The 26225-nt window shown below is 37.9% G+C and overlaps 1 protein-coding gene and 1 pseudogene across 10 annotated transcripts in view; both read right to left on the bottom strand.

Annotated features, from left to right (window-relative positions):
- Positions 1–26225, bottom strand: part of RASAL2 (RAS protein activator like 2) — a 261261-nt gene that overhangs the window by 63085 nt on the left and 171951 nt on the right. For 7 of the 9 annotated variants that reach the window (XM_084789182.1, XM_084789183.1, XM_084789184.1 and 4 more), the window contains one exon: positions 22585–22691. In XM_084789182.1, the coding sequence (XP_084645308.1) occupies positions 22585–22691 (107 nt within the window). Of the gene's footprint in view, positions 1–22584; positions 22692–23413; positions 23666–26225 lie in introns of those variants that run through there. The other 2 variants (XM_084789186.1, XM_084789190.1) reach the window with 2 other exon arrangements.
- LOC311595022 (actin-related protein 2/3 complex subunit 1B-like) lies at positions 310–4395 on the bottom strand (annotated as a pseudogene). Its single transcript has one exon. The product of its transcript is annotated as an actin-related protein 2/3 complex subunit 1B-like (transcript).

The following is a 26225-nucleotide window of genomic DNA, read 5'->3' as shown; positions in this document are numbered from 1 at the left end:
CAGAGCCCTTCTTTAGATGAGAACTTTAACTGACTTCTTTCACAGGGCTTCCAGGTGCTGGTTCCTTATGGAGGAGTCTGATGTAAACAAACAGCTAATTAAAGTTACCTTACTCTTCTACAGAACTCCAGTCCATAGTCTAGTTATAAAATTGCATTTAACTCATGTTAATCTTGATATAAAATTTTCCTCATGCAACTTTTGTCTCTTAAAGTTCCCTACAAAGTTCCATTGTTGCCTGACTTGTGTTCTGGATCGCTGCCAGCCATTAAGTTTTCTCATGGCCCCTCTTCTGAGGCACTCTAGCCGCTGCTCCCCTCACTATCCTTTTGTCAGCCAAGAAGCAGTTACAGCAAAGAGCTGCACCTGAAACCCTAAACACGGTTTGGGTGGCCTCTGACAGGGGACTAAGGAGCCACAGGCATTTCATCATTCGTTCTGCCACTCTGGACACTGTTCTGGGGACTGAAGTCTCTTCTGTATCAATTAACCTCTCTGTCTCATCAGCTCAGACAACGCCCTTCAGAATCAGCCCCACTCCCTGACTGCTGCAGTTAAAAAGGACTAGATCTGACTGCTGCTCAGGAGGGGTTGTGTCCTTCTTTTTGAGTATGTGGCTTCCAGGCCAATAAGTTCTAACTGGGTTGAAATGGGGCTGGAAAAAAAAAAAAACTAAGCACAGGCCCTGTCCTATGGATGGGCTTCTGGTTCCCCCCACTCTGGCTCCTCCCCTGGATCATTCCTTTCTTCTCTCTCATACTCATACTTAGGTTTTTACCCTGTCTTTGAAATATTTTACAGAATTTCCCCCATACCCAAAAAATGTTCTATGCCAGCCCTCTCAACAGCTTTTATCCTGTAACAGCGCCATTTGTTTACCTCTGCAAAAAGACCTTTGAGATTCTATGGAGAAACTCTGGCTACAAGGCCGGATACACTTTTTTACATTAGTCCCCTACTTTTCCCACTTCCGTTCCTTTGATGTCTGTAGCTCCCTTCCACTTTTGCTAGCTCATTCTGGTGCAACAGTCCAACCATGGAACCAACCACAGCACTCTGAATCAACTCTGTCTACTTTCACTCACTGGCCTGCTCTGTCTTCTCTTGTCTCTTCTCCTCTCCTTCCCCTCCCCCAACCTTCCCGCAAAACACCTCTCAGTTCTACTCTATAACCAAACCATCTGCTTCCAGCACTCTAATTATTATTTTCCAAGTCTCTTTAGGAATACAGGATGGCAATCATCTGATGTATTGCAACAGATGAAGTTAACACTCTTCCCTTGCTACAAGATCAAAGACATCCCCACTTTCTTTCTTTCTTTCTTTCTTTTTTTTTTTAACAGTTGGTATGTTTATTACCCAATATTTTGAAGCAATTCATGACCAGCATTGCACTTTGGGTTTTTGTTTGTTTTTGCAATAAATGAAAGATTGCTTAAAAGGCACATATTCCTTAAATAGGCAGGAAAGTTCCCTGCCTGCTGCCTCTCCCACTTGGGAAGCACCTCAGTGCAGACCTGTACTCTACCCTAGAAGGATTTAGCAAAGCAACCCTTATCCTCCGCAGTCCCCTCTGCCCTCCTTCTCAGCAGCTGGGTAAGGGCAGCACTCCTCACAGCCCATTTGATCTTTAGGTCCTTCAAGGCTGACTCCAAGCTCTTCCCATCCCAGATGCTCATGCTAGCATGCACGCTGGCAGTGCAGAACTAGAAGCGTTGGCCTTGCCACGCTGAGCGCCGATATTTGGCTGATGCTGTTATTGTGCAGTGAGTCCAGGCCAGTACCCGTGGCAGCTCCGCCCTCAGAACTGGCCTTCTTGTCGAGGTTCTGGAAGCACTCACGGCTGTCAGGCCACGCTGGGAGCTCTGCTTGGGCACATCCAGCCAGCCAGCCACCAAAGCTCAATGTCCCTACAGCACTGTCACAGGTAAACAGCACCGGGAAGCAGTTGTGGCCCGCTGCCACAAGACTGTTTTCTGTGATGAAGGTGATGGCCAGAAGTGGCAAGGTTTCAGAGGCCAGGGCTGCGATGGGCATCTTCCTGTCAGAGTCTACCAGGCACACAGTACTGTCATGGCTGACTCAAGCAAACCTGCCGCTGGGAGAAGCAGACACCACGCACCCAGACACAGCTACTGCTGCACTCACATCAGTTCCCCAAAGGGTATCTTGCAGCCCCATGGTGTAGGGGCTGGCCGTTCCTCCATGTTCTTTATGTAGGTAGAGAAGATCCTACACTTGAAATCACAGGAGCCTGCAGCAAGGAGAACGTTGGGATGCCAGTCGCAGCTGAGGACAGTGGAGCGGATGAGCTTTTTGATGTGACTGCACACCCACCAGTCAGTCTCCTGCTCAAATTAACAGATGGAGATGATATTTGAGTCACTGTCCACGGTGAACTTGTTCTCATTTGGGGCCCAGTGCATGCAGCCGGCGACTGGGTTGATCTGAAAGATGACCAGTGTGGGCTTCCACGTGCGGCCCTTCAGTGTCCACATAGAGGCATTGTGGTCTGTGCCGCAGGTCACAACGCGGTTACTCTCAGGGGCCCAGTCGATGCCTGTCACCTGCCCATTGTGCTCTTTAAGCTCGTGCACCTGCTCCACTTGGCACCACTCTTCTCATAGCTGTGCACGCCATGGTTGTTGGGGCAGATGGCGATCTACGTCCAGTCCTTGTTCCAGGCAAGGCAGCTCCACCAGGAAGCTGTGGTAGGTCATTGTCGCTTGTCTCCTGGACCTCAGGGGTGGAATGTGGGTGAGCTGTGCGCTGATCTAGGGGCACCCCAGCCATGGACTCTGGACAGTTGATGCGCTGAACTGGCTGGGAGACCTGTGCAGCTCCGTAGCCAAGAGGACCCCTTTTTTAATGGACCCAGAACTACTCCCTCTAACACAGACCCTTCTCAGCAGAAAACACCTAAAACTCCCGTCTTGCATTTTCACATACTCTCAAGCTGAACAATAATACTTTCTTGCTGAAAGACTACAGTAGACTATATAAGTCGTTTCCACCCATTTTGGGAGTGGGGACACAAAAGGCCACATTCCATTCTCCTTTGTAGTCATTCTGTAGGCAATCTACACATGTGGGTGGCAAAGATGCCCCCCCCATAAATAAACATAGTCCCGCCTAAGGTCAGACCAAGCCTCTCTTTTTGCCTTCTCTCTTCCTATAGCTGCTTTTTAAAAAATAGGGCCTTAACCTGAGAATATGGTAGATCATCTCCTATACCTGATACCCAGTGGTACACAGGAAGTGAAAAGGATGGGGCCTTTCTCCTTCTTCTCATGACTGTCTCACATTATTCCATAAAATTATGGCTTACAGTAAAGGCATTTTGAGGTTTATATCACTTGATTCAGCATCCCTTCTCTTTGTTGTCCCTAGTACTGAATATGACTCCAGGGTGAAAGCCTGTTGAATAGGAACATAGAGCCAAGTCTTTCTCCTGAAAACTAGCAAACCAGTGGAAAGAAAGACACTAGAAACAGGTTTTGGAATCTCAGAAATTTGTACCTGTTTTGTCTAGAGATATGTCCCTTGTTCACAATGATATTTTATATGTTGTAGGTGCTCACTAAATACTAGTCCATTTTCATGAATTTACTAAAAGTTTTATGCATGTCATACCTGGGCAAGGTAGATGTTTTCCAATATGTTTAATCCATAAACCATTTAAATCCATGCAGCAACTCCATGGAGTAAGTATTTAATAACTTTTTTCTGTTTAAACAGGTAGTGGAAACTGAGTTAAGAATTAAGCCTAGCTACAAATATTTAAAATGTTTCATTTATTAGTGTTTTTATTGAGCATCTATTACTGATCATATACTTGTTATTTGACGTCAATGAATAAAAAAAATCTCACCTTTTAAAACTTACATGCCAGTAGAAAAATATAAAGAATAAATAAGAACATACTACGTAAAAGGCAAGTGCTATAGTAAATTAGAGCCATGCATTGGGCTTGGCAATATTAAGTGGTCAGGGTAGGCCCACATTTGAGTAAGACTTAAGAAGCCACAATGAGAGGGGAAAACACTTCAGGCAGCTGAGGCAGGCTAGGTAAAGACTTCAAGGCAGAAGCCGGTCTACTATGTTCAAAGAAGAGCCAGGGCATCAGTGTGGGGGGTGGAGGAAACCATGGGAAGGAAGCAGGAAATAAAGTCACAGAGGAGTAAAGTGCTGTTGCTCCCCAAAAGAGGAGGATAGGCAACAGTGTGTAGATCTTGTAGACCCCTATAAAAAGCTCGCTTTTACTTTAAGAAATGGAACCCAATCAACCATACCCAATCAACAATGATGAGTAAGTTTTTCTGACAAAATTATCCTTCCTCGTAAAAACAGATAGGTGCAGTGACTTAATATGTCTGACGCAAATATGTGCAACTGATAGTGAATTTCTTTTATTAACAGCAGGTTAATAAAAGGTCACACAGTTACTGAGTGGATGATTTTGAGATCAAGCAGTCTCACTTTTGAACTCTTGCTGTTTAATTACTATGTGATAGAAATTCTTTGTATCTTATTTCCTCTTCAATGTTCTAAGCACTGAAACTTATTTTCCCAATACATATTGTACTATCATAGATATTAAAATTGTATATAACAAAGAATGCATTATATGAAGAAAGGAAAAATAAGCAGCAAAACCTCCCAGTGTTAATTTGACTTAGTGCAATTTGTCAGTATAGTTCCTCACTATACAATCAAACTAGAGTGAGCCCTGCTATCACTACTTTCATATGCACCTAATCCTGCGTTGCTGAGATGAACATCAACATGAAAACGCTTCCCTTTCACAGGCATAGTATCTGCGTCCTACTGACAGAGGCCAGAAGATATTTCTGTAAGTTTACAACAAAAGTCCATCAGTAAAAATGGAAACAATGAAAGGCTGTACACATCAAGTCTCCTCCCGACACCAACCTCAACTGAAAATATTCTAAGTAAACACTCACAAACAAACAACAGAAAACTCCTACCATACTCAGTTCAGGTAGAATTACAGCAAAGTTTTACTTTAAGAATTACAGAACATAACTTAAAAATATAGTACAAAAGTCCATCATTTGAAGAAGCCCATGGTAACTGGTAGCACTAAAATGACTTACTTTAATTAGTTGGTAGTAACTATTTTCCTTCAAACAGAGGCTGAAAACCACCAATTGCTGTCATAAAAAACAAAAACAAGAACAAAAAATGGAAAACAAAATGCTGGCTTTTTCTGGAGGTTGGTAGATACAAGAAAGATAATGGCAAAAGCTGTCTACCACCTATCCACGAGACTAACCCCGGAAGACTGTCTGGCTGTGATTGGTGGTGGAAATAAAACTGCTGCTATGCAACCGCTCTCTGAAGCCACAGTGGAGGCAACAGCAGGCGCTGACATGTGGTGTCTTGGCACTGCTGCTGTTCCCTTAAGACATGGAGAAGTGGAGACAGAAACATGTCATCACCTTTCACAGGAAAGCATGGAGATGTGCAACAAACCTCTGCTTGAAACCTTCCCACAGCAGAGACCATACAGAAATTTGAAGAAATTAAGAAATTTTAATAGCATTTCCTTAAAAATGTGATATGACCACTAAGAAAATGTCACCTTGTTCTCTAGGAGAGACTCAGGTGAGAACTGTTTTCATTCTTTCTTTCAAGTTATAGTTTAATTAGTAAGTTAATCTGTATATTTGTATATTTTATCATCAACTGTAATTTATCTAATTAGAAAGACTAACTTATATCTACATTGTTCTCTTTCATTCTCTCTTAGTTATCTTAGGAACACATTAGATATTTAATAAACGTTGACTAAAAGATAACTATAAAAAAGATAACTATAAAAATTAATAAGGAAAAGAGAAAGAACAACTGAAAATATTAAACTGACCTTTCAGTCATCACATTTAGTTAACCTCTATAACTGGAGTCCAGACCAGAAGTGAAACCTAAGGTACTGTTAATAACAACAAATAAAATAGTTTAAATATTAAGCAAGGCGGTGATGGTGCATGCCTTTAATCCCAGTACTTGGAAGGCAGAGGCAGACAGATCTCTGAGTTTGAGGCCAGCCTGATCTACAAAGAGAAAGTGAGAGTCCCACAACAGCCAATACTATACAGAGAAACGCTGACTCAAAAAACAAAACAAAACAAAACAAAATAATAAAACCTAGCATCAAACTGGCTTGAGAGTCACTGTATCATAACTGTTACCAGGCACTGAGCCCACAGGGTGGCAGTCACTGCGTATACCCTAGCTCATTCATTGCCCCCTAAAGCCAGACAAGGTAAACACTATTAACAAATAGTTTCTTTTTTTTCTTTAAAAAAAAAATTATTTATTTATATGAGTGTTCTACTTGCATGTATGACAGAAGAGGGCACCAAACCCCATTATAGATGGTCGTGAGCCACCATGTGGTAGCTGGGAATTGAACTCAGGACCTCTGGAAGTGCAGCTAGTGCTCTTAACCGCTGAGCCGTCTCTCCAGCCCCAACAAATAGTTTCTATATTGTGCCACCCTCCCCCAATTTAGGCACCAGAGAGGGGGGAAAAAGTATCAAGCTAAAATTGTTTCCCTAAGCCTAGCGCTGACTAATCAGAATCTTGGGGCCTAGGGTAGAGTTATCTATAATTTTTGCTCATTTGTTTTGTCTTGGCTTTGCTGTGTTTGGGATCAAACTCATAGCCTTGTACACTGTACAGAGTTCTACCAATGAACTGCACCCTCAGCCAAGAGATCTACATTTCATACAAGATTCAGTGTGATTATTTTTTCATGAGCAAAGTAAATACTTTACTATTAAAAATTTAAATATAAAGCCCAAAATTAGTAAACACATATCTATTAATCAGGTTGAGCCAATATTAACATGTTGTATTATTTATATACTAAAATATAAAAACAGACAGTTGAGATAGCTTAAAGTGCCTGCTACCAAATCTGTGACCCATGTTGGATCTATGAGACCCATGTGGTAAAGGGGAAAAAAGACTCCTGCAGGTTGTCTTCTGAACACATATGCACACAAAATAAAATTTTAATGTAAGTATTTTATTCTTAAAATTAAAAATATGTGATGCTATAACTATTATATGTAATATATTGATAACTTACAATTTTATAGAGGCACAAATGGGACAATGTGTAACATACTTTTATCATTAATAATATTCTGTACTTTAGAGATTGATTTTCATTTGATAGAACACATTGCTATAGATTTCTGTTGGTTATTTTCCTATCAAATTATGTCAACCCTTATGTACTGTATTTTAAATATATCCTTTATGGGTTCTATGTTAAAATATCTTTTCATTTAAAATAACTTTCTTAAAGTATAATATATAACAATGGCATTTAGTTTTAATGTGGTTAGCTTGATGAGCATTGACAAACATACATCTACCCAAGACAAAGACCATTTCCGTCAGCAACGTTTTCTTTCACACTTCTTTGCAGCAGACCTCTTCCTCTCACCCCTCAGCTCCTGAGAATACACTAATCACTGTGTTGACAGCTTTATCTTTTTTCTACAATGTCATGTAAAGAAGATCATACAGTAAGCAGCCCTTAATTTAGCATAACATTCCTGAGATCTACCCACATTATTACATACATCAGATTGTGCCTTTTTATTTCACTATATTATGGTGCCAAAATTTATTTATCCATCTGTCAACTGGCCGGGGTGTTAAGGTTGTTTCCATTTGGGGCTATTAAGAATGAAGCTTCCATGAACATTTGCTAAGGAGTCTTCATGTACCAGACTGAATTCTGTTTTAATAATAAAGTGTTTATTCCTTCCTCAGACATGTTAGATATTTAGATTTTCAGAAAAATGGGAAACAAGTACAGAGAAATTTCCTGTAGCCAGCTTCCCTTAAGCTTAGATAAGCATAATATAATAATGAAAACTAATAAACTAATATAGGTACCATATGAATCTAGCTACAATTGAAATTTCACCAGTTTCCCCACTATATTTTTAGAGTAGATTGCCATAAATGCATAATTATGAAAAGTATAACTTTAACATTGAAGACATATTAACCTAAATTATAAATTGGAATTGCACCAGCTTTTCAACTGCATTAATTTTCTACTTTAACATATTGCTACAAAGATGGTGTTGGCTTCAGCAGTGCAAACGCATCCTACATTTTTGTAGGCTGGACGTGTAGTACAGAGCTCTTTTGGCTGAAATCACAGTGTCTGGAAGCCTTAAGAGAGAATCAATCACTTTCTTGCTTTCTCCACCTTGTAAAGGACATCCATATTCTTGTTTTACATTCCTTTCCTCCATCTTCTTAAACTAGCCATATTAACCCTGTAAAAGGTTCTTGGTGCTTTATTTTTTCCTCTGTTGGTATGTGTGGTTTATGGCTGTATGTGTATACATCAGTATGTGTGTACATATGTATGTGTGTATGTTGTATGCATGTGTGTGAGGTTGGGGTACATACGCCTTTTCCTGTGCATGGCCAGAGGAATGTGTTAGGTGTTTTTCTCTATTACTTCTTACCTTCTTTCTTTTCTGGTGATCTCTTCCTCAACCTGCAGCTCACAGTTTTTTTGTTTTTGTTTTTGTTTTTTGGCTAGGCTGGCAATCTACTCCCCTCCTCCTCAGTACTGGAGTTACAGGCACACTCTGGACCACTTCCAGTTTTTAAGTAGGTGCCAGGATCCAAACAGTTTCTCATGCTTGGGCAGCAGCCACTGAGCCAGCTCTTCAGATCCACTGGTATTTGGATTTCTGAGATCAAATGACCCAAACTCCCTGGGTGTATCTGGCTAAGAGTAAAGCACTGTTAAGTACTGCCAGGGTGCTTCTTTATGGTAAGCGTTCTTTCATGATTACTTTACTGCTTCTTGTGAATAAGCAAAGCAGCTAACACATGGCAGCTAACAGATTCTTCCCTTTTACCTATTTGCCTTGATGAGGGAGCTGTTGATCTAGAAACCCCTTTCTGGTGGCTGACTGTATTGTAATTATGGCAACCCAGCTGCTCTGAACATTTCCATGAAGGGCTACACTGTGGCTATAAAGAGAATAACTGTACTCTCAACTGTGGGCTGAGACAACAATTTCCTCTTCAGGTGGTCTTGTTCCAATCATAATGGTTCCAGCCCATAACTGTGCTAGAAAACTTCACTTCAGACATGACAGACCTTTGTGACCCTACAGATAACCTACAATGGAGAGCCATGCCCGACAGGAGGGAACTCTCTTTACTGATTTCAGTAAAAAGACTGTGAGTCACAGAAATGAGGCTGTGTTTATGTGAGGCCTCTGAAAGGCCACTTATATAAAGCTTACTTTTGATTGGTGGGCTAGAAGACAGGCTGTAATTGGTGGATTTACAATCTGAGCATGAACTTTCCTTTTTAGCTATGTAACTAGCTGAGGCTAGAAACCTTGGCTGAACCAACTGAACCTGCTTTACCAGTTCTAAAGACTACAAGTAGGTAAAAGAACATTTAGAAGAAACCTTTATTGTGGTCTAATGTTGCAACATGAGAGAGTTATTTGTTTATAGAAGTGAAATCTCCTAGACAATCTCTCTCTCTCTCTCTCTCTCTCTCTCTCTCTCTCTCTCTCTCTCTCTCTCTCTCTCTCTCTCCCTCCCTCCCTCCCTCCCACACCACACACTTTTCAAAAACTGACTTGCTTATTCTTTTCCTCAGATCCCCCAATTTTTAAATTTCTTGTGTTTTGATAATTTGTTTTCAGACTTTTTTTTTTTTTTTTTTTTTTTAAAGACAAGGTTTCTCTATGTTATCTAAGCCGTTCTGGACTTGCTTTGTAGACCAGGCTGGTCTTGAACTCATAGCGATCCGCCTGCCTCTGCCTCCCGAGTACTGGGATTAAAGGTCCACACGTGGCTGTTTTCAGACTTGCAACAGTTTTGAAATATGTAAAAATTTCTCAGTTTATGAGTAGTCTTTTTTCTTAGTAGTGTTCTGTACTATGTAATTAAAGATATTTTATAAAATTATTTGTTTGTATTTATCATTCTTATTTTTGGTCATGTGGGAGTCAAGGAACAAGTTGTAGAACTGGTTCTCTCGCTTTATTTCTGTATGGGTTCTGGGGATCAAAATTAGGTTACTGGACTTTAGTGGCAAACTGAGGTATCTTGCCAGCTTCTAATAACCAGTTTTTCCTCTTTTTTTTCTTTTCTCTTTTTCTTTTTCTTTTCTTTTTTCTTTTTCTGTGGTTGTATTGATTGATTACTTTTAACTGCGTCTGGATTTTTTGGTATCCATCATGGAAAATTTGTGCTCTCTTAAGGTTAAAGAACAGCCTTTCTTGTTTGTTTGCTTTTTGGTAGTTACATGGTCAGTTTCTATTGTCTTTCTAGATATACATCTCCAGTACACTTGGAGCTATTTGTGCGGTGTGTTATACATATTTAATTTTTTTTCCAAATGGTTTCACAGCTGTCCCTATAACACTTAGATAAATACCAACTATTTTTTAAAAGAATATCTTGAGTTCTGTAATAGAACCAGATCTCTCTCGATTATGCAAGACCTTTTGTTTACATTGCTATTTTCTTTTGTCTTGACCTATAATTAGTTCTGTTTCTATTTTATTTTATATCCTCTACTGAATCACAATACTAGAAGGCAAATAAGATCAAGCAAATGAAAGTCATTTTCATATTTGTGTGATTTTTTTTTAAGGAACAGTAAATTACTTCATAGTTGTAGAGAGGAATGCTAATAGTAGTAGTCTAAATTATTAAGAGAAACCCAATGCAATCAACAAATCTGCTGCGTAAGAGGAAAGTACTCTGACTTCATTTGCTCAGTTTCTCATGGAAGCAGTTGCTTTCTTATGGCTGAATAGTGAGTGACTTTGAGCTGATCTCAAGTTCTGAGTATGAATATTAATCAAGATGGCTTTAAGGGCTGAAATAGTGAGAAATGATGGATCAAAGAAAGAGAGAGTACACTGTCCTAAAGTGAGGTCTATTAACCTTTTAGTCCACTGGACAATCTCCCAGAGGTTGTCATGGAAGCCCCCCCCCCCCAATCATTAGATAATACCAAGTGGAAGGCATTTTTCATTGTCAAGGGAGATGGACTAGAGGAGTTTAATTGAAAATGTCTGCCTCTCATTCCCAGGACTCTAAGAATAACAATATTACAGATGGAGGGAGACTAAAGATCTAGTTATTTTAAAAAACAAAATTCTTATTGCCTTGAGAGAAATGAACTGTACCTAAAAACACTATTCTGCATAATGGAAAGCCATAGGTAAAACATCAACAACACAACATCACTAATGTCTGTTGGGTTATCCTCTCTCTTTTTTGATTTGTTACAAACATCATTCTATTATAAGTTAAGGTATAAAATATTAACAAATGGATTCTTTGTCTCCTTTTATTTACAAACCTCCATATATCTTAAAATACTGATATATGGGCTGGAGAGATGGCTCAGTGGCTAACAGCACTGCCCGTACTTCCAGAGGTCCTGAGTTCAACTCCCAGCAACCATATGGTGGCTCATAACCATCTATACTGGAATCTTCTGGCATGTAGGCACATATGCAGATAGAACATTCATATACATAAAATAAATAAATAAATCTTTAAAAATACAATGATATATTTTATTATTATACGATATAAGTGAGGGGATAATAATCAGGATGTAATCTGAATAAATTAAAAAAAAATAGGAATGGATTAGAAAAAAATGTAATCATTTTCTCCAAGATAATAATTGCTTTTTGGAAAATAAGCCTTAAAACTAAGATTTTTTTAAATGTTAAAAAAAAGGCTAAAGTTTCAGAAGGGACTTTGAGCTTTAAAAAAACAAAACAAAACAAAACATTTATCTGTTTGTTTTGTGGATGTAAGTAGTGTATGCCATAGCATGCATTAAAGGTTGGAGGAAAATCTGCAAGAGTCTGCATTATAACTTTCAGGCATGAATTCTCCCCTTCCATCATATGGGTTCTGGGGATCAAACTTAGGTTGTCAAGCTTGGCAGCAAGAGCCTTTATTCACCAAGCCATCTTGCCAGCCCTAGAATGGTGTAATTTTAAACTGTTGCAATTGTTAAAGACTACGGGGGCTTTTTAGATTGGACTGAAGTCATTTGCATAATGAGATGGTCATGAACCTGTGGGGACAAGGAAAGGAAGGCTATGTGAGGATCTAGAATCATATAGGTAACAAGACTCTGGGTATGCTGATGAAGAATTATCCACGGCAGGCTAACTGCGGCAGGATACACCTTACCTGTGGGCAGTGTCCTTTTCATGGGCTACTGTCCTGGAAAACATTAAAAAAAAAAAAAAAAGACACTGGGTACCAGACAGTGCCCTCAGCTTTCTGACTAGGGGTGCAATGTGACCAGCTACCTCAAACTCTGCCGTGATGGGCTGTACCCCTAACTATAAGTCAAAGTAAACCCTTTCTTATTAAGAAAGAAAGAAAGAAAGAAAGAAAGAAAGAAAGAAAGAAAGAAAGAAAGAAAGAAAGAGAGAAAGAAAGAAAGAAAGAGAGAAAGAAAGAGAGAAAGAAAGAAAGGAAGAACAGTGCCTATTTCCCTCAGTATCACTGATGAAACTTTGCCTTCCTTGGCCTTTTATGGCAAGAACTTCTCTACCCAGAAGGCACTTTGTCTGCTCCTAAACTATTTCTTATAAAGTTAGATTTATTGGTTCTTTTAACTATAAAACTTGTCCTTTGCTAAGGTTTTGAAAAATGCAACTGTTTTCTTTTAGCAATTACATAGCCTGTTACTATTGTCTTCCTATATTTAGGACTCTAGTCTAGTTGGGGATTACTATTTTGTGAGGTCTGAAACTTAGTTGTTTTATTCAATAGCAAGGTATATATGTCTCCAGGTTACATTTTTCTGAACATGATTGTGTTTGAACAATGTTTCATTCATCCAATCAGGATATATATGTCTATGTGTGAGCGTGTGCACATACACACTTAAGTACAACTTGTTTAAGCACTGGAAAGTTAGCTGAGGCAGGGGAACTACCACAAGTTTGAGGCTTGCTGAGGCTACACAGTGAGTTCTAGGCTAGTCTGTGCTACAATGTGAGACCCTGTTTTAACAAACAAATAGAAAACAATAAAAGATTTGAGATGAGGTCAATCAACTTGTTCTTGGTCAAACAAATTAATGCAGTAAAACATACAATTCTTTCTTTCCTTCCTTTTCTCTCTCTTCCCCCCTCTCTCTTAAGACAGGGTACATAAGCCCTGTAGCTGTCTTAGAACTCACTATGAAGACCAGGCTGGCCTAGAACTTGCTGAAATCTACCTGCCTCTGTCTGTTAAGTGCTGGGACTAAAGGTGTGTGTCAACACACCCAGTATACCACAGCACATATATGGAGGTCAGAGGACAACTTATGAGAATTGGTTCTCTCCTTCCACCACCTGAGGTCAGGGAATCAAACTGAGGTCTCTAGGGTTGGTGGCAAATGCCTCTTCTCACTGAGTCATACCGCCAGCCTAAAATACAGTTATCGTGCTTTTGCCTACTCTAGACACAAATCCTTAAATGTCAATAATGTTTAATCCTGACAAAGTTAGGCAGGATGACATAAGCCTCTTAGATCATATTTTGAAAGAGTCCATTTTTTCTTCAACTGCAACCACCTGAATTTCACAGTAAGAGTGTTCTCACTGACTGCATAAAATATAGGTAAATAGGATCACGTTTTTTATCTTCACTACTGTCTTTCTCTGTTCGATTTTCAAAGGGGTACATTCCTACATAACCAACTATACTGTGAATGAAGGGCAAATTGAGGAAAAATAATCTTAATAAGTCATTCTTTTTGTCATTATGTTCCATAGAAAAAACATTTTTTTGATTTACTATACGCTACCCTTTTTAATTGTTTCATTTAGTAGATCAACTGAAGAATCTTGAAAAACAAAATTATACAATGTTGATGACCTCAAAACTACGAGCATAAAAGAGTAACAATGCCCTTGCAATTTCATAGCTTGGACAATAATGCACATATACATCTCCCACAGATTTAGCTGTGCTTTCAGAAGCATAGAGGAAAAAGGGCAGTCTGATATTGACGAGATACAGTGAATAAGAAGGACTCTGGGGCTTCTAAAAAAGTGGCTCCTAAACTGTGTTGACTATATAAAATGAATACAGTTGAGTTTGTACTTTAAATGTTTACTTAATAAAATATTCAAGATGAATGACTGAAGAACATTTAATAACAACAATGTAAAGAGTAAGATGAAGACTCAAACAATCATAATTTTATTTCTGTACCCCAAAGTAATCTGTGCAAGCCAACTAAAATGTGCAAGATTTGGTTATGTACTATTTCAGCTATTTGAAGACTTTCTTACTTGAAGAGTGAGTCAAGTAACAAGACTGTAGGGTTGAGGAGATGAACGGCCCAGTTGGTAAAGTGTTTGTCATAAGAGCTTGAGGTCTTGGGTTTGATTTCTAGCATGGATATAAAAAGCCAGGCTTGGGCGCAGGTGTCCGTAGCCCCAGTACCAGGAAGGTGTAGACAGGAGAAGGCATGGGTCTTGTTGGCCAGCAACCCTGGCTCAATCAGCAAGCTCCAGGTTCAGTGAGAGACTGTGTCTCAAAAGATAAGGTATGCCTGGTGAGACGGCTCAGTGGGTGAAGGTGCTGGCTGCCAAGTCTGATGATATGAGGAAGGAGAGAGGGGACTCCCTGGACCTAGCTGTCCAGCAGGACTAGATCTATCAGCCAGCTTTGGTTTTGACTGAGAGAGCCCACTTTAAAGAATAAAGTGAAAGAGTGATCTAGGATGCTTCCCAGTATCAATCTTGGGCCTCTCCATGCATGATCACACATACATGTGCACCTGCACACATACATGTCTACACAATGGCACATACCACACATGTGAAAGGACAGGAAAAAAAAACTATAATGGAGTAGGCCACAGAGAAAGATACCTGATGTCCTCTGACCTGTGCATGCAAATGCACATATATGTATATTGCCACCCACTACATGTTCACATATAAGAACACAGTACACACAAAACAAAAGGGAGATGAGAGTTGCAATATTGTAACCACAAAGCATTCAACTCCACGCAGGGGGATTTCGTAGTGCAGTGCTTAGATACTGCACGGGGATCCTCCTCATACCTGTTCAAGGAAGGGATGAATCCCACTGATAACTGAAGGCAGCTAATGGTAGTAGGGCTGAAAAGAGGAGACTGATGGATGTGAAAAGATATAACATTGCCATATCTACTACTTATCTGTTTATTTTAATGTGTGTGAGCCTACATGACTATATATGTATCATGTATGTGCAAGAGCCTGTGAGGCCAGAAGGCAGCACTGACTCCCATGAAACTAGAGTTACGGGCAGCTGCGAGCCGCCATATGTTGATGCCAAGAGCTGCACTTGAGCAGTAAGTGCTCTTAATGCTAAGCCACCTCCACACTCCCTGCTTGCAAAGACGCAATGATTCAACGCATCAGTAATGAATACTTACGAACTTTGTAGACAATATACAACTAATATCTGTCAATATACTTCAATATATCTTCCTTGCTTTTTCTCTCACATTTATTTTATTTAATCTAGTATATTAGAAATATTAGGCTGGAAAGATGGCTCAGAGGTTAAGAGCGACACCCGCTCTTCCGAAGGTCCGGAGTTCAATTCCCAGCAACTATATGGTGGCTCACAACCATCTATAATGTGATCTGATGCTTTCTTCTGGCTTGCAGGTGTACATGCAGGCAGAAGACTGTACACATAATAAGCAAACAAACAAACAAACAAATAAATATTTTTTAAAAAAGAAAAAATATTATTGCTTCAATTTATAACCACATTAAAAAATATTAATAAGACTTATCTTTTACCCTGCCTTAGAGGCCTGTATTTTAATTTTTAATTTTGTAACACCTTTATTAGTATATAATTCATATGCTATAAAATTACTCTTTTAAAAGTGTACCAGTCAATGGGTGTGTGTGTGTGTGTGTGTGTGTGTGTGTGTGTGTGTGTGTGTGTGTGTAATTAAAAACTGGCCTGGGTGTAGCAGTACCCCATTCCTGTAATCTTAGCATTTGTGAGGTCTCAAAGAATAAAAATAAAAATAAAGAGAGAAAGAGAGAGAGCATTCTACAATCATCAATCACCATAGTCTAATTCTAGGATTCTTGTGCTTCTATGATTCTGGACATTCAATATACATGCCATAAAACATGGATTTGTTCCTGGCTTCTTTAGCTTTTTTTCTTTTTGTTCACTGATGTGGTAGCATATACCTTTATTTGATTTATTCTTATGGGTTATAATGTGTTATTTAATGGATTGACCATACCTTTTACATCTGTTCCCCAGACTGATATTTAGGTTATGGCTATTTTCTAGCTACTATAAATAACGATGATATAAATATTTATGTGCATTTGTAAAGCCATGTTTTCTACTTTCTTGGTTACATCCCTAGAAGCAGAATTGTCGAGGTCTACTGGAAACTCAACATTTACCTTTTGAGGAACTGCCAAACTATTTTTTTTTAAGGGTTGCCATAACTTTACATTCTCACCATCAATATAAGAGAGTTTCAGTTTCTCCAAATCTTCAACAATACTAGTTACTGTCTTCTTGGTTTGACTACAGCTATACTACAAGGAGCAATGCATTACTTAATGTGAGCTTCCCCTCAGAGATGATATTGAGCATCTTTTCAGTGTATAAACACAGTGTAGTTACACCTTCTTTGGAGAACCCCCACTGAGGAGGTTTTGTTTGTTTTTTAACTTTTTTTTAAAACTAGCTATTCAATAGTCTGCTGAAGACTGCAATGATATTTTAATATCTTAGAATGAAATTCCCTTAAACAGAAATTAGTAGATGCTTAATATAAAATATATAAAACATTATAATTGTTTTATTGAGAATAGCAGTGGCAATGGTTATAGAATTAAAGCGCTTTGCTAGAAGGCACTTCACGAGTATTCTTTAGGAGCAGTGCTAGGACCTTGCAAAGTTTTAGAGAAAGAGGCAAAAACATCCTTTGCATAGTTAACCCTAGCAAAATCATGACATTGGTAACATTTTCTTTCCACATCATTAGCTTCCGAACTCCTAAATAGGTGGGAAACATTTGATGTCAGTTGTATATATTGGGTATGCTTAGTGGCTAATGTCATCATTAAATGGGCATTAGTTTGAAACAATTATCTTTAATTATAAACTTTTAATTTATAATTATAATATAATTATAAAGTAAAAGTTATTGTGCCTCGCCCCCATTTAAGGCAAGAAGAAATATCTTTTCTTAAAAAAAAAATCTTTTCTTGGGACAAGAAGGATAGTTATCTCAAGACTGTGCTATATATACGTGACTGAATTATCTTCTTGTACAGCAGGCCTTTTCTCTTGGGTAGGATAAACTGGACTCTTGAGTACTTGGTCGGCTGCAAGTCTATTTCTAAGGATAACCATAGATTGAGAAGAGTTTCTTTCACATCATTCTTTGATTCTTTCAAGTTAGTCTCTTAACAACAATTTCTGACAAACCTTCTCCAGGTATCCACCAATCTGTATTTCTAGATTCTATTCTTCAAAGAGTTGTACCTAACCTTATTCTTTTTTTTCTTGCACTCCAAGATGCTTAAATTTCAGAATTTCTAGGTTATTTATCATTAAGGTGTATCTATTCTGATTTCAAACTGACTTAAAGGTGTAGTTGGAAAGAAAATTTTCTTTCTGATATGTTTAGTACATTATTATTAGCTCTGGTAATAACATATTTATTTATACTCATATTATATATTCATGAACATAAGAACACAAATACACTCTTTATTAAGAGAGGTATCATTGCAGAGTGAGTCTAGTACAGAGTTTAACTCTGTATGGATGGCCAGCGAATAAAAGAGAAAAGATAGAGTCTTAAGTACCAGGAGAAACAACTGTAATTATCTTCCTGAAATGTAGGAGCACTGAGGATATAAAAATTGAAGTAGTTTTTAAGTTGGATGGAATCAATTGAATTTCATTATTTTACTCCTAAGGCAGACCCTTATGCTGGCCACTGACTGGAAGTCTAGAGTGGCACGGCCAACGCATACACATAATCAGTGCACCATGAGCAGCTTAATGTGAGCACCAACAGGTCACACAGGTAGCAGTGCTTAGTTTCACCGACTTGAAGGTACAAAAGAAAGCACTGACACTTATAGGTAAAATTGGTGCAAACGAGCTCCTCTTACTTTACCAATTACAAAGGCAAACAATTCTCAATTCCAGGGTGCACAGTAGAAGCATCTGGGAATCTTAAAAAAAGCAAAACAAAGCAAAGCAAAACAACAAAACAGCTGACCAGGTTTATCTTTAAACATCACTGTATTTTATGAAAGCTAAGTTTTATGGTTAGTTAGAACTGAAAGTCACTGGTTTAGACAATGAGCGCTTTCTAGTCTTCTTACGCATGCATGAAATTGTCTGTTTATTTGGAAAAGTGCTTATATAGAACATACAGAAGACACCAGATACAACAGAAACCAATACTAGCTGATCCTGACAGTGTGATACTTAAGAAAGAAGATACAGACTGTTTTTAATATTTAAAAATTTTATTTTTATTTTATTTTACTTTATGTGTATGAGTGATTTTGCCTGCATGTATGTTTGTACAACACACATATGCACAGGCCAGGAGAGGCCCTCAATTCCTCTGGACCTGCAGTTACAGGTGGTTGGCTATGAGCCCCACTGATCCTGGGTCCTCTGGAAAAACAGCCAGTGCTCTTAACTGCTAGGCCATCTCTCCAGCCCCAACAGTCTTCACTTTATTTTCCAGAGGTTTAAAAAAAAACTATGCAAAGATTTAACAATGTCTTATTTTTATATACTTGTTTAATTGAGACTGGCCAAGTGTCCCAGTACCAAGAGAATAAGGAAAGTTATACAGGCATATCTGGCTACCGCCTTAGTTCAGCTATGCTTTTCTGGGTATCTGGGCATATTTTTTAGTGTCTGAGTTCTTTCAGCACTAAACTCAAAGCCAATACAAATGGAGCAGCTGCGACTGCATTGTGTTGCAGACAAGGCCAACTCAGATCATTGTGCTATGGAAATGAGAACACTAAGCTGAACACCTGGCCCGGAAAACAATTCTCTCTCTCAGCCAATGCCAAATGGATGTATCATCTAAGTAGAAGTCATGCAAAAATCCTAAATATCAACAGTCACTTTATAAATACAGTATAAAGAAGCCTGCTCCAAAACCTCAGAAACTATGTATGAAAGCACTAACTAAATACAACTGTAAGTCACAACTGTTTTCCTTTCTGAATTAAATTCAAGTAGATATAACTTATTTTACTCAGTTGTTCCTCATTTCCCCATAAAAATCACTTAAATGTTATGAGCAATGTTTAAAATATACAAAGAATGTTTTATATAGAGGAAAGCACAAATATACCAAGTTAAAACCCCTAGCAAAATGTAAAATCAGAAAAAAGAAAAATGTTCTTTTAAGAAGCAAAAGCTATTCAAATGATTATAATTATTTGAAGAATCTAAGACAAAATTCACAACTATCAAAAACACTGTGAGCTTGTATATATGCATGGTATTTAAAAGACTCAAAGAAATATCTCAAGAAACAAATTACTAAATAAAAATCCAAACTTGTTTTAATTTACAAATGTAAGTATACACAGAATGTACTCTAGACACAAATCCCAAAATTCCCTTTATTGAGGAAAAAAAAGCCCTATTTTGCACAGGCACACTTATTTCAAGCAATCTCTTACAAAATGTTTACTAAATAGCAAATGCTTATTATTTCAATTGACTAGAGACATCAGTTACACCAAGACACTAAATGTAAGATAAACTCATTCTATTTGGATCCTCATATTAATCATGTGTATTTTATCCACTCAACATCTATTGATTGGATTTTGCTACGTACAACGTACTAGACAGAGTTATACAGGGGCTTACAAAGATGATCAGAGTAGGTATTCACTGTTAAATGAGGAACAGAGATTACAAAGAAACTAAAAGAGGAAAATTAGAAATGAATATAATCAAAATACATTATATACATGTACAAAATTGCCAATAAATAAATATTTTATTTATCTAGCATGAGACAGACCTTTATGAACAGTAAGTTTTATAAAGATCTCCTATCTTCAAGATATAAAGCATTCTCAAATGATATATCCAATTATACTTTAAAAAGTAAAACAAATATAATTTCATTTTTTTCTAAATGATTTGGGAACAGGTTAATCAGTGTCAACTTCTGTATAATACTCTACTCTGAAAAAAAGTGGCATGTTCCCAGGCTACAAATACTGGTTAGTTATTTGTTCTTTTCTTTTAGGGGGAGCTGATCAAAAACTGGGTTCTGTTCTCAGTTAATTCTAGGGAAATATCTAGGTGAGGGCTTGTGAGTGGTCAATTCCCCTAGAAATACACTGCGTTGAGACTGTGCCTTTGCTAGTCAGGAGCCTTGTCTCACCCTCTTTACGGTAATTATCAAACAGGTACATGGTCTGTAAGCAGTGCTTGGGGCTAAGTACTCTCCTTTTAAACTTCTACTTACAAATGGTTAGTTTCATTAAGATAACAAATTAGTTGCAAATTTATTATTTAAATAAGTAAAACTTGCAGTTCTTAATGAAAAATGTAAAAGCCTGAACATAACCTTCACACATAATTTAGGACACTCTTCATTGTTACCACAGTGCAGAGAGAGATTCTCATTTGTGAACTTTAACAAAAATGTAAGAAGTCATCATTTGGAACTCAATCTAATCAAGTGTATCACTAAACTCTGTCCATGGGTAGTTTTAAATATTGTTTACTCATACATAATATACCCAGTTACACCTTGAAAAAAACAGTAAAAAAAAATCTCAATTTTTCTTCATAATTTGGGATTACTGATGTCTGATGATATCCTTCAGAGTTACTGTAATGGTTGGCATGTCCACTGCTGTGATAAGCACCATAACCAAAAGCACCTCGAGGAGGAAAGGGCTTATTTCAGCTTACAGCTCTACATCATAGTCCATCAGAGACAGAGGGAACTAGGGACAGGAACCTGGAGGCAGGGCTGATACAGAGGCCATGGAGGGGTGCTGCTGAACTGGCTTGCTCAGTCTACATTCTTGGACACCCCAGAACCAGCAGCCCAGGCCTGACACCACCCATGTCACTAATCAAGACAGCACTCCACAAACTTGCCTAATGTCCAGTCTATGAAGGCATTTTCTCGATTAAGATTCCTGCTTCCCAGATATGTCAAGTTGACAAAAACCAACCAGCACAATTACTAATACATATCAAGCTATACTGCTTTCTTCTTGTTTGAAAAAAAGGTAATAAAAATTTTTCATTCATAACAATTAAAACATATGTAGCTGGGCCTATAGAACTAAAAAATTTCGTAAAGACATTAAATCTGAAGCTCTTTAACAGCTGCCACATTCTGATTACAATATTAATCTAGCACTCACTTGCTGTCTATAGAACTTCAAAAAGGTTCTTACAGGAACAGATGTCTACAGACTCTACCCACTCTTAATGAAAACGAGGATAAGTACATTGTCTTCAGAGTTAAGAGACATAAAACCTCTACTTGTGTTAACTAACATTCATCATACTGCTAAAAACAAGCTCTACTTAAAAGGAATCTCAAAAGTATTGGAATAAAAATATGTCAATTTGTCTACATTAAAAGAAAAAAAAAAAGCACCCCCGCCAAAAGCTTATTTCTGTTTTATATTGATTTTCATTGTACTTAGAATAATGACCAGTATTTTGAAGCTATTCTCTTCAAATATGCCTTTTATAATACTACAATTTTTAATATGTTTACAAAATATGTGAATTTCTTACCCAATGCTCAAAGAGAAGAGAGGATTTAAAATTTGAGTTACTTGAGGTTGGCAAGATGGCTCAGTAGATTAAGGTCACTGCAAGACCTGAGTTCAATTCCTGGAATCCAGACAGAGGTAACAGAGGAGGAAAGACTCCACAAAGTTTTTCCTCTGAACTCCACATGTGCATCATAGCAAATGCACACACGCACACTCGTACACGTACACACACGTACACATACACATACACATACACACACACACACACACACAGAGAGAGAGAGAGAGAGAGAGAGAGAGAGAGAGAGAGAGAGAGAGAGAATAATAAAGTGTAGAAGAAATGAGTTTTGCAGTGAGACAGAAATGCTGCACCTAGTGGCCAGCTATCCTGCTCCACTAAGGTTTTCCCATTTCAATATGCTTTTGGCAAACTTTTGTATTTAATATATATTTTAGCTAATAATTAGATTAAAGGACATCTGCAAAGATTTGGACTCTATAGTTCAAATAATTCAGATTTAGGAACTTAGTAATTTTAAAAAATAGTTTACCAGCACAACAGTATTGATTCATAGTTAATCAACAGAAATGTAAACTTCTAGCCTTTATTCTCAGTATTATAATAAAATTCTTGAGCAACAAAATGTTTGGATGTTTTTAACTCTCAGAAGAAAAATATTTTTTTAAAGGGGAAAATAACACTTACTGGGACTTTGAAAGGGGAGGTATTCGCAGTGTCCATGGAGCTGGGTTTCTCTGATGTGCTGGTCCCTGATATGCTCCGTCTGCGGGGGGACCTTTCTGCTGGCACCTCTGAAAAAGTAGAAAAAGTAGAATCATCATGAAGAATCCAAAATTTTAGACTTTTCCTAAACTATAAAATGATGTTTTTTTCACACACATCAAGTGTTTTATTCTTTAAAGGTCCACTCAGTTTTATTTCAATATGCTTTAGGTAACTTTGTGATGTTTGACCTATGGAAACAAAGAAACTTGCTCAGGGTTAAGCATCTGAGAGACAACTTGTGTTTTCATCTGTGCATATATAAGAAATAATCCTTCAGAACTACAACATGTTTAAGGTTTTCAGGTTCACTTGGTAGTTAGATCTTGTACCATACGGCTCTATTTCTCCATCAGCCATTTAGAAGTTAAGTGAATTAGAAATTTCGAATATTCTTGTGAACCAGAAATCCTAGTGTTATGCATGATTTGACACTGCCTGCACAAAGGTCAAAGTTTGGCTCTATACAGATGATTCACCAGATTGCTGCAGGATAAAAGAATATACATGCCTATGCAGATATAAAAATAGACCAGCTTCTCCTTGTTCTGGCTAGATGACCTTACCCACATCTTACTCTGAAATCATAAATCTGTTCAAATGATCTAACAAGGTTAGGCTCCTGCAAATGATGTGATCTCTAATTTAATAGCTATAAACCACACTTACAATACATTTTAAAGATTTTTCATAGTGATATATACATATACACACACATGCACATACAGATAGATATTTATACATATTATACCTTTATCACAACTGCTTCCCATCTCCACTTCAACTGACAGACATAGGAATCCAGCTTCTCAGATAACATTAGATAATCTCAACATGGACAAGGAAAAGCACACATCCTAAAAAAAGTATTCTGTGTTATCTTCCAGATCTTAAAAAATAAAGAGTAAACCGTGACTCCGGAGACTGACATTTTGATTCCTGCTGTTCTGCCTTTAAAAGATAGATACAGTTTAAACTTCCATTTCTGGCCTCCTGGCCCCTGGGATCCGTGCTACTTCCACTTAAGAGAGAGCATTTTTTCTCGTGCTCCCTCCCTGCCTGGCTCTTCCCCCTCCCTTCCTACAGCTTGCAGAGAGAGAGCGAGAAAGAAACACACAGGGCTGCAGCTACTCATTCAATCAATCGTCTGACTGCACATCCTCATTAGTTACTTTCAGGCTATTAACAGGCGTCCATGGCCTCCCCTCACTTACAGAAAATCTCCCTGTATTACACTAATCTGTAGCAGAAAAAAAAAATGAACTGAAATTTAAATTCGGCCAGTGTTAAAAGGAGACCATTTTACACAGAGCCAGTAATGCACGCAAATCAATGCTGCCTAAGAAAAGCCAACTGAAAGTGCTTACCCTATCCCTGTTTGCATGCTGGATACAGGTCTTCTTTTCATCTCCTGTGCCATCCTGACCATTAAGATATTAGCCAAATTACAATATTCCTAATGACCAAGAAGTTGATACCGCAGCTTATATGCCTGCAGTAGAAGACAGTTCCATGATATCGCTGTATTTTAAATTTATGACCAATAACTGTGTCTCGGCTTCTCTCTAGCCATCAGTGGATAAATGAGTCTTAATGTACAAAGTCATTTTCAGAATTAGGCACACGTGACTTCTAACATACATCTCTGAAAGACGGCAGTATAACTAACTCAGATTCATGGAACAGCACAAAAGAACTGAAGCAAACCAGCTGGCTGGGAGTACACCACACAGCAAGCCCTTCAGCCTCAGAGAAATGACTTTAAGCGTGATGGGTCCAAGTCAGGTCTTTCTGAAGTTGGGGGAAAAGACAGGCAGGGAGGGGAGCTGGTAAGGCAGGAGAACATCTCATACTGTCTCTAATAATTATCTATAAAGGTTCTGTAACATCATATTAAATTAACATGCAGATATTTTAATCTCTGAATAAATGACAGAAACCAAACTGGGAGAAAAATAAGTTTAATTAGCAAGGATAAAATGATAGAATGAAACTGTTTTCTTAATATGCAATGTTCTGGTTAATGAAAAAATTGTAACTCATTTCCTCACTTTCTTCCAAACATCTAATTTTAGTTTCATGCTTATAAACTCATTAGGCAAATACATTTCAATGCTTTAACTGTTGGAAGTTGTAGAGGCTTAAGTGAGCAACTACATTTCAAGCCCCAATGACTATGCTTACTTACTATATTTTTTATCTCCATATGACAAAAATAAACAACTCTTGTAGTTCATAGTTTGTTAGCTCCAAAGAGAATGAATTATTTTTGAAGAGGCAACTTAACTCAACCAGTGAAAGGAGTAAGTACTTTATACAAATTAGTAGTATCAAGTACTTACTCCTTTCACTGGTTAAGTTGCCTCTTCAAAACTAAGTGGACAGCAGAGAACATTGGTGAAGGTGCAGTCTCAGCGGCAGTTGAGAACAGAACATACTGGAGCTGCCAGGACTAGGGGATGACCTCTAAGGAAAAGAGAAGGTGTGGAATGGAGCTCGTCTGTTTCTACAGGGCAAGCTATGTGTCATGTGGATAGCAATGCTGGAGAAGAAGAGCTGCCAGAGCACTTGGACTCCCAGATGTTATACAATGAACTATTTACACTGCTGGATAGTTTTGTCTTGATCTGATTGTATTTGTGTTCTGGTTTTTCCTTTGTGGAATAATAAGTATATAACTTTTTATTGTACCCACAATGGAAAGACTTTGGACTTTGAAAGAGATACTGGATTTTTAGAGAGCCAGAGCTTTTATCTTAAGTTTCCAATACAAAAAGTATCACTACTTCTTTGTGATAACAATCAGGCACTGATAATGAAAAAAAAAAAGCTGTGATCACTTATTATGTTTTATTTCAGAGAAATGTTTTAAATGAATTCCATCTGTAATCCAGACAATAATCCTTTGGAACTGGAATTATACTCCCCATATTACAGACATAGAAACAAGATGTTCTAGTATTCTGCCCATGTCTGCCCAGCAGGCAAGAGGCAAAATGAGGATTAGAACCCACGCAGTCTGCATTTAGAGCCTGTGCTTTTAACCACCAGGCATGATACCTTGTTCTCTGTGGGTTTTACATAATAGCCTATCATGGAGGGGAAACCATAACTACAGAAACTCTAGTTTTCTTACTTGTTCCTAAAAATAACTCAAGAAATTTTAGCAGTAGATTCACAATTCTTTGCGTTTAAAAGTAAAGTAAGAAATACATACTAAGGGTTTACTTTAAACATGGCCTATCAAGGAAGACTCTCCAGGTCAAAACAACACAGAGCTGAGGCACTGAGACAGAGGGGGAAGACGTGTGACTTAATAGCAAAGAGTAACAGTGAGAAAAAAAATTGAACAAATAGAAGGAAAAGTGCTAAAAAAATACCTAAAACTGATTTCTTACATTAAAATACAAGGGGTGGGGGTAGGAAGCATTATGGGAAATAATATGTCCTTCAATATGCTTAAAGTAATCTTCAATGTATGAGGTAAGTACCTCCACAAATTCTAGAAGACAGACTAAATTAATCAAGGCCTTAGGCTCTGCAAAGAATAATCTCTAAATAAC

Source organism: Acomys minous, assembly GCF_964271855.1.
Source record: "Acomys minous genome assembly, chromosome: 1".
Classification (NCBI taxonomy): Eukaryota; Metazoa; Chordata; class Mammalia; order Rodentia; family Muridae; genus Acomys; species Acomys minous.
This window is presented reverse-complemented; position numbering and strand designations above follow the sequence as displayed.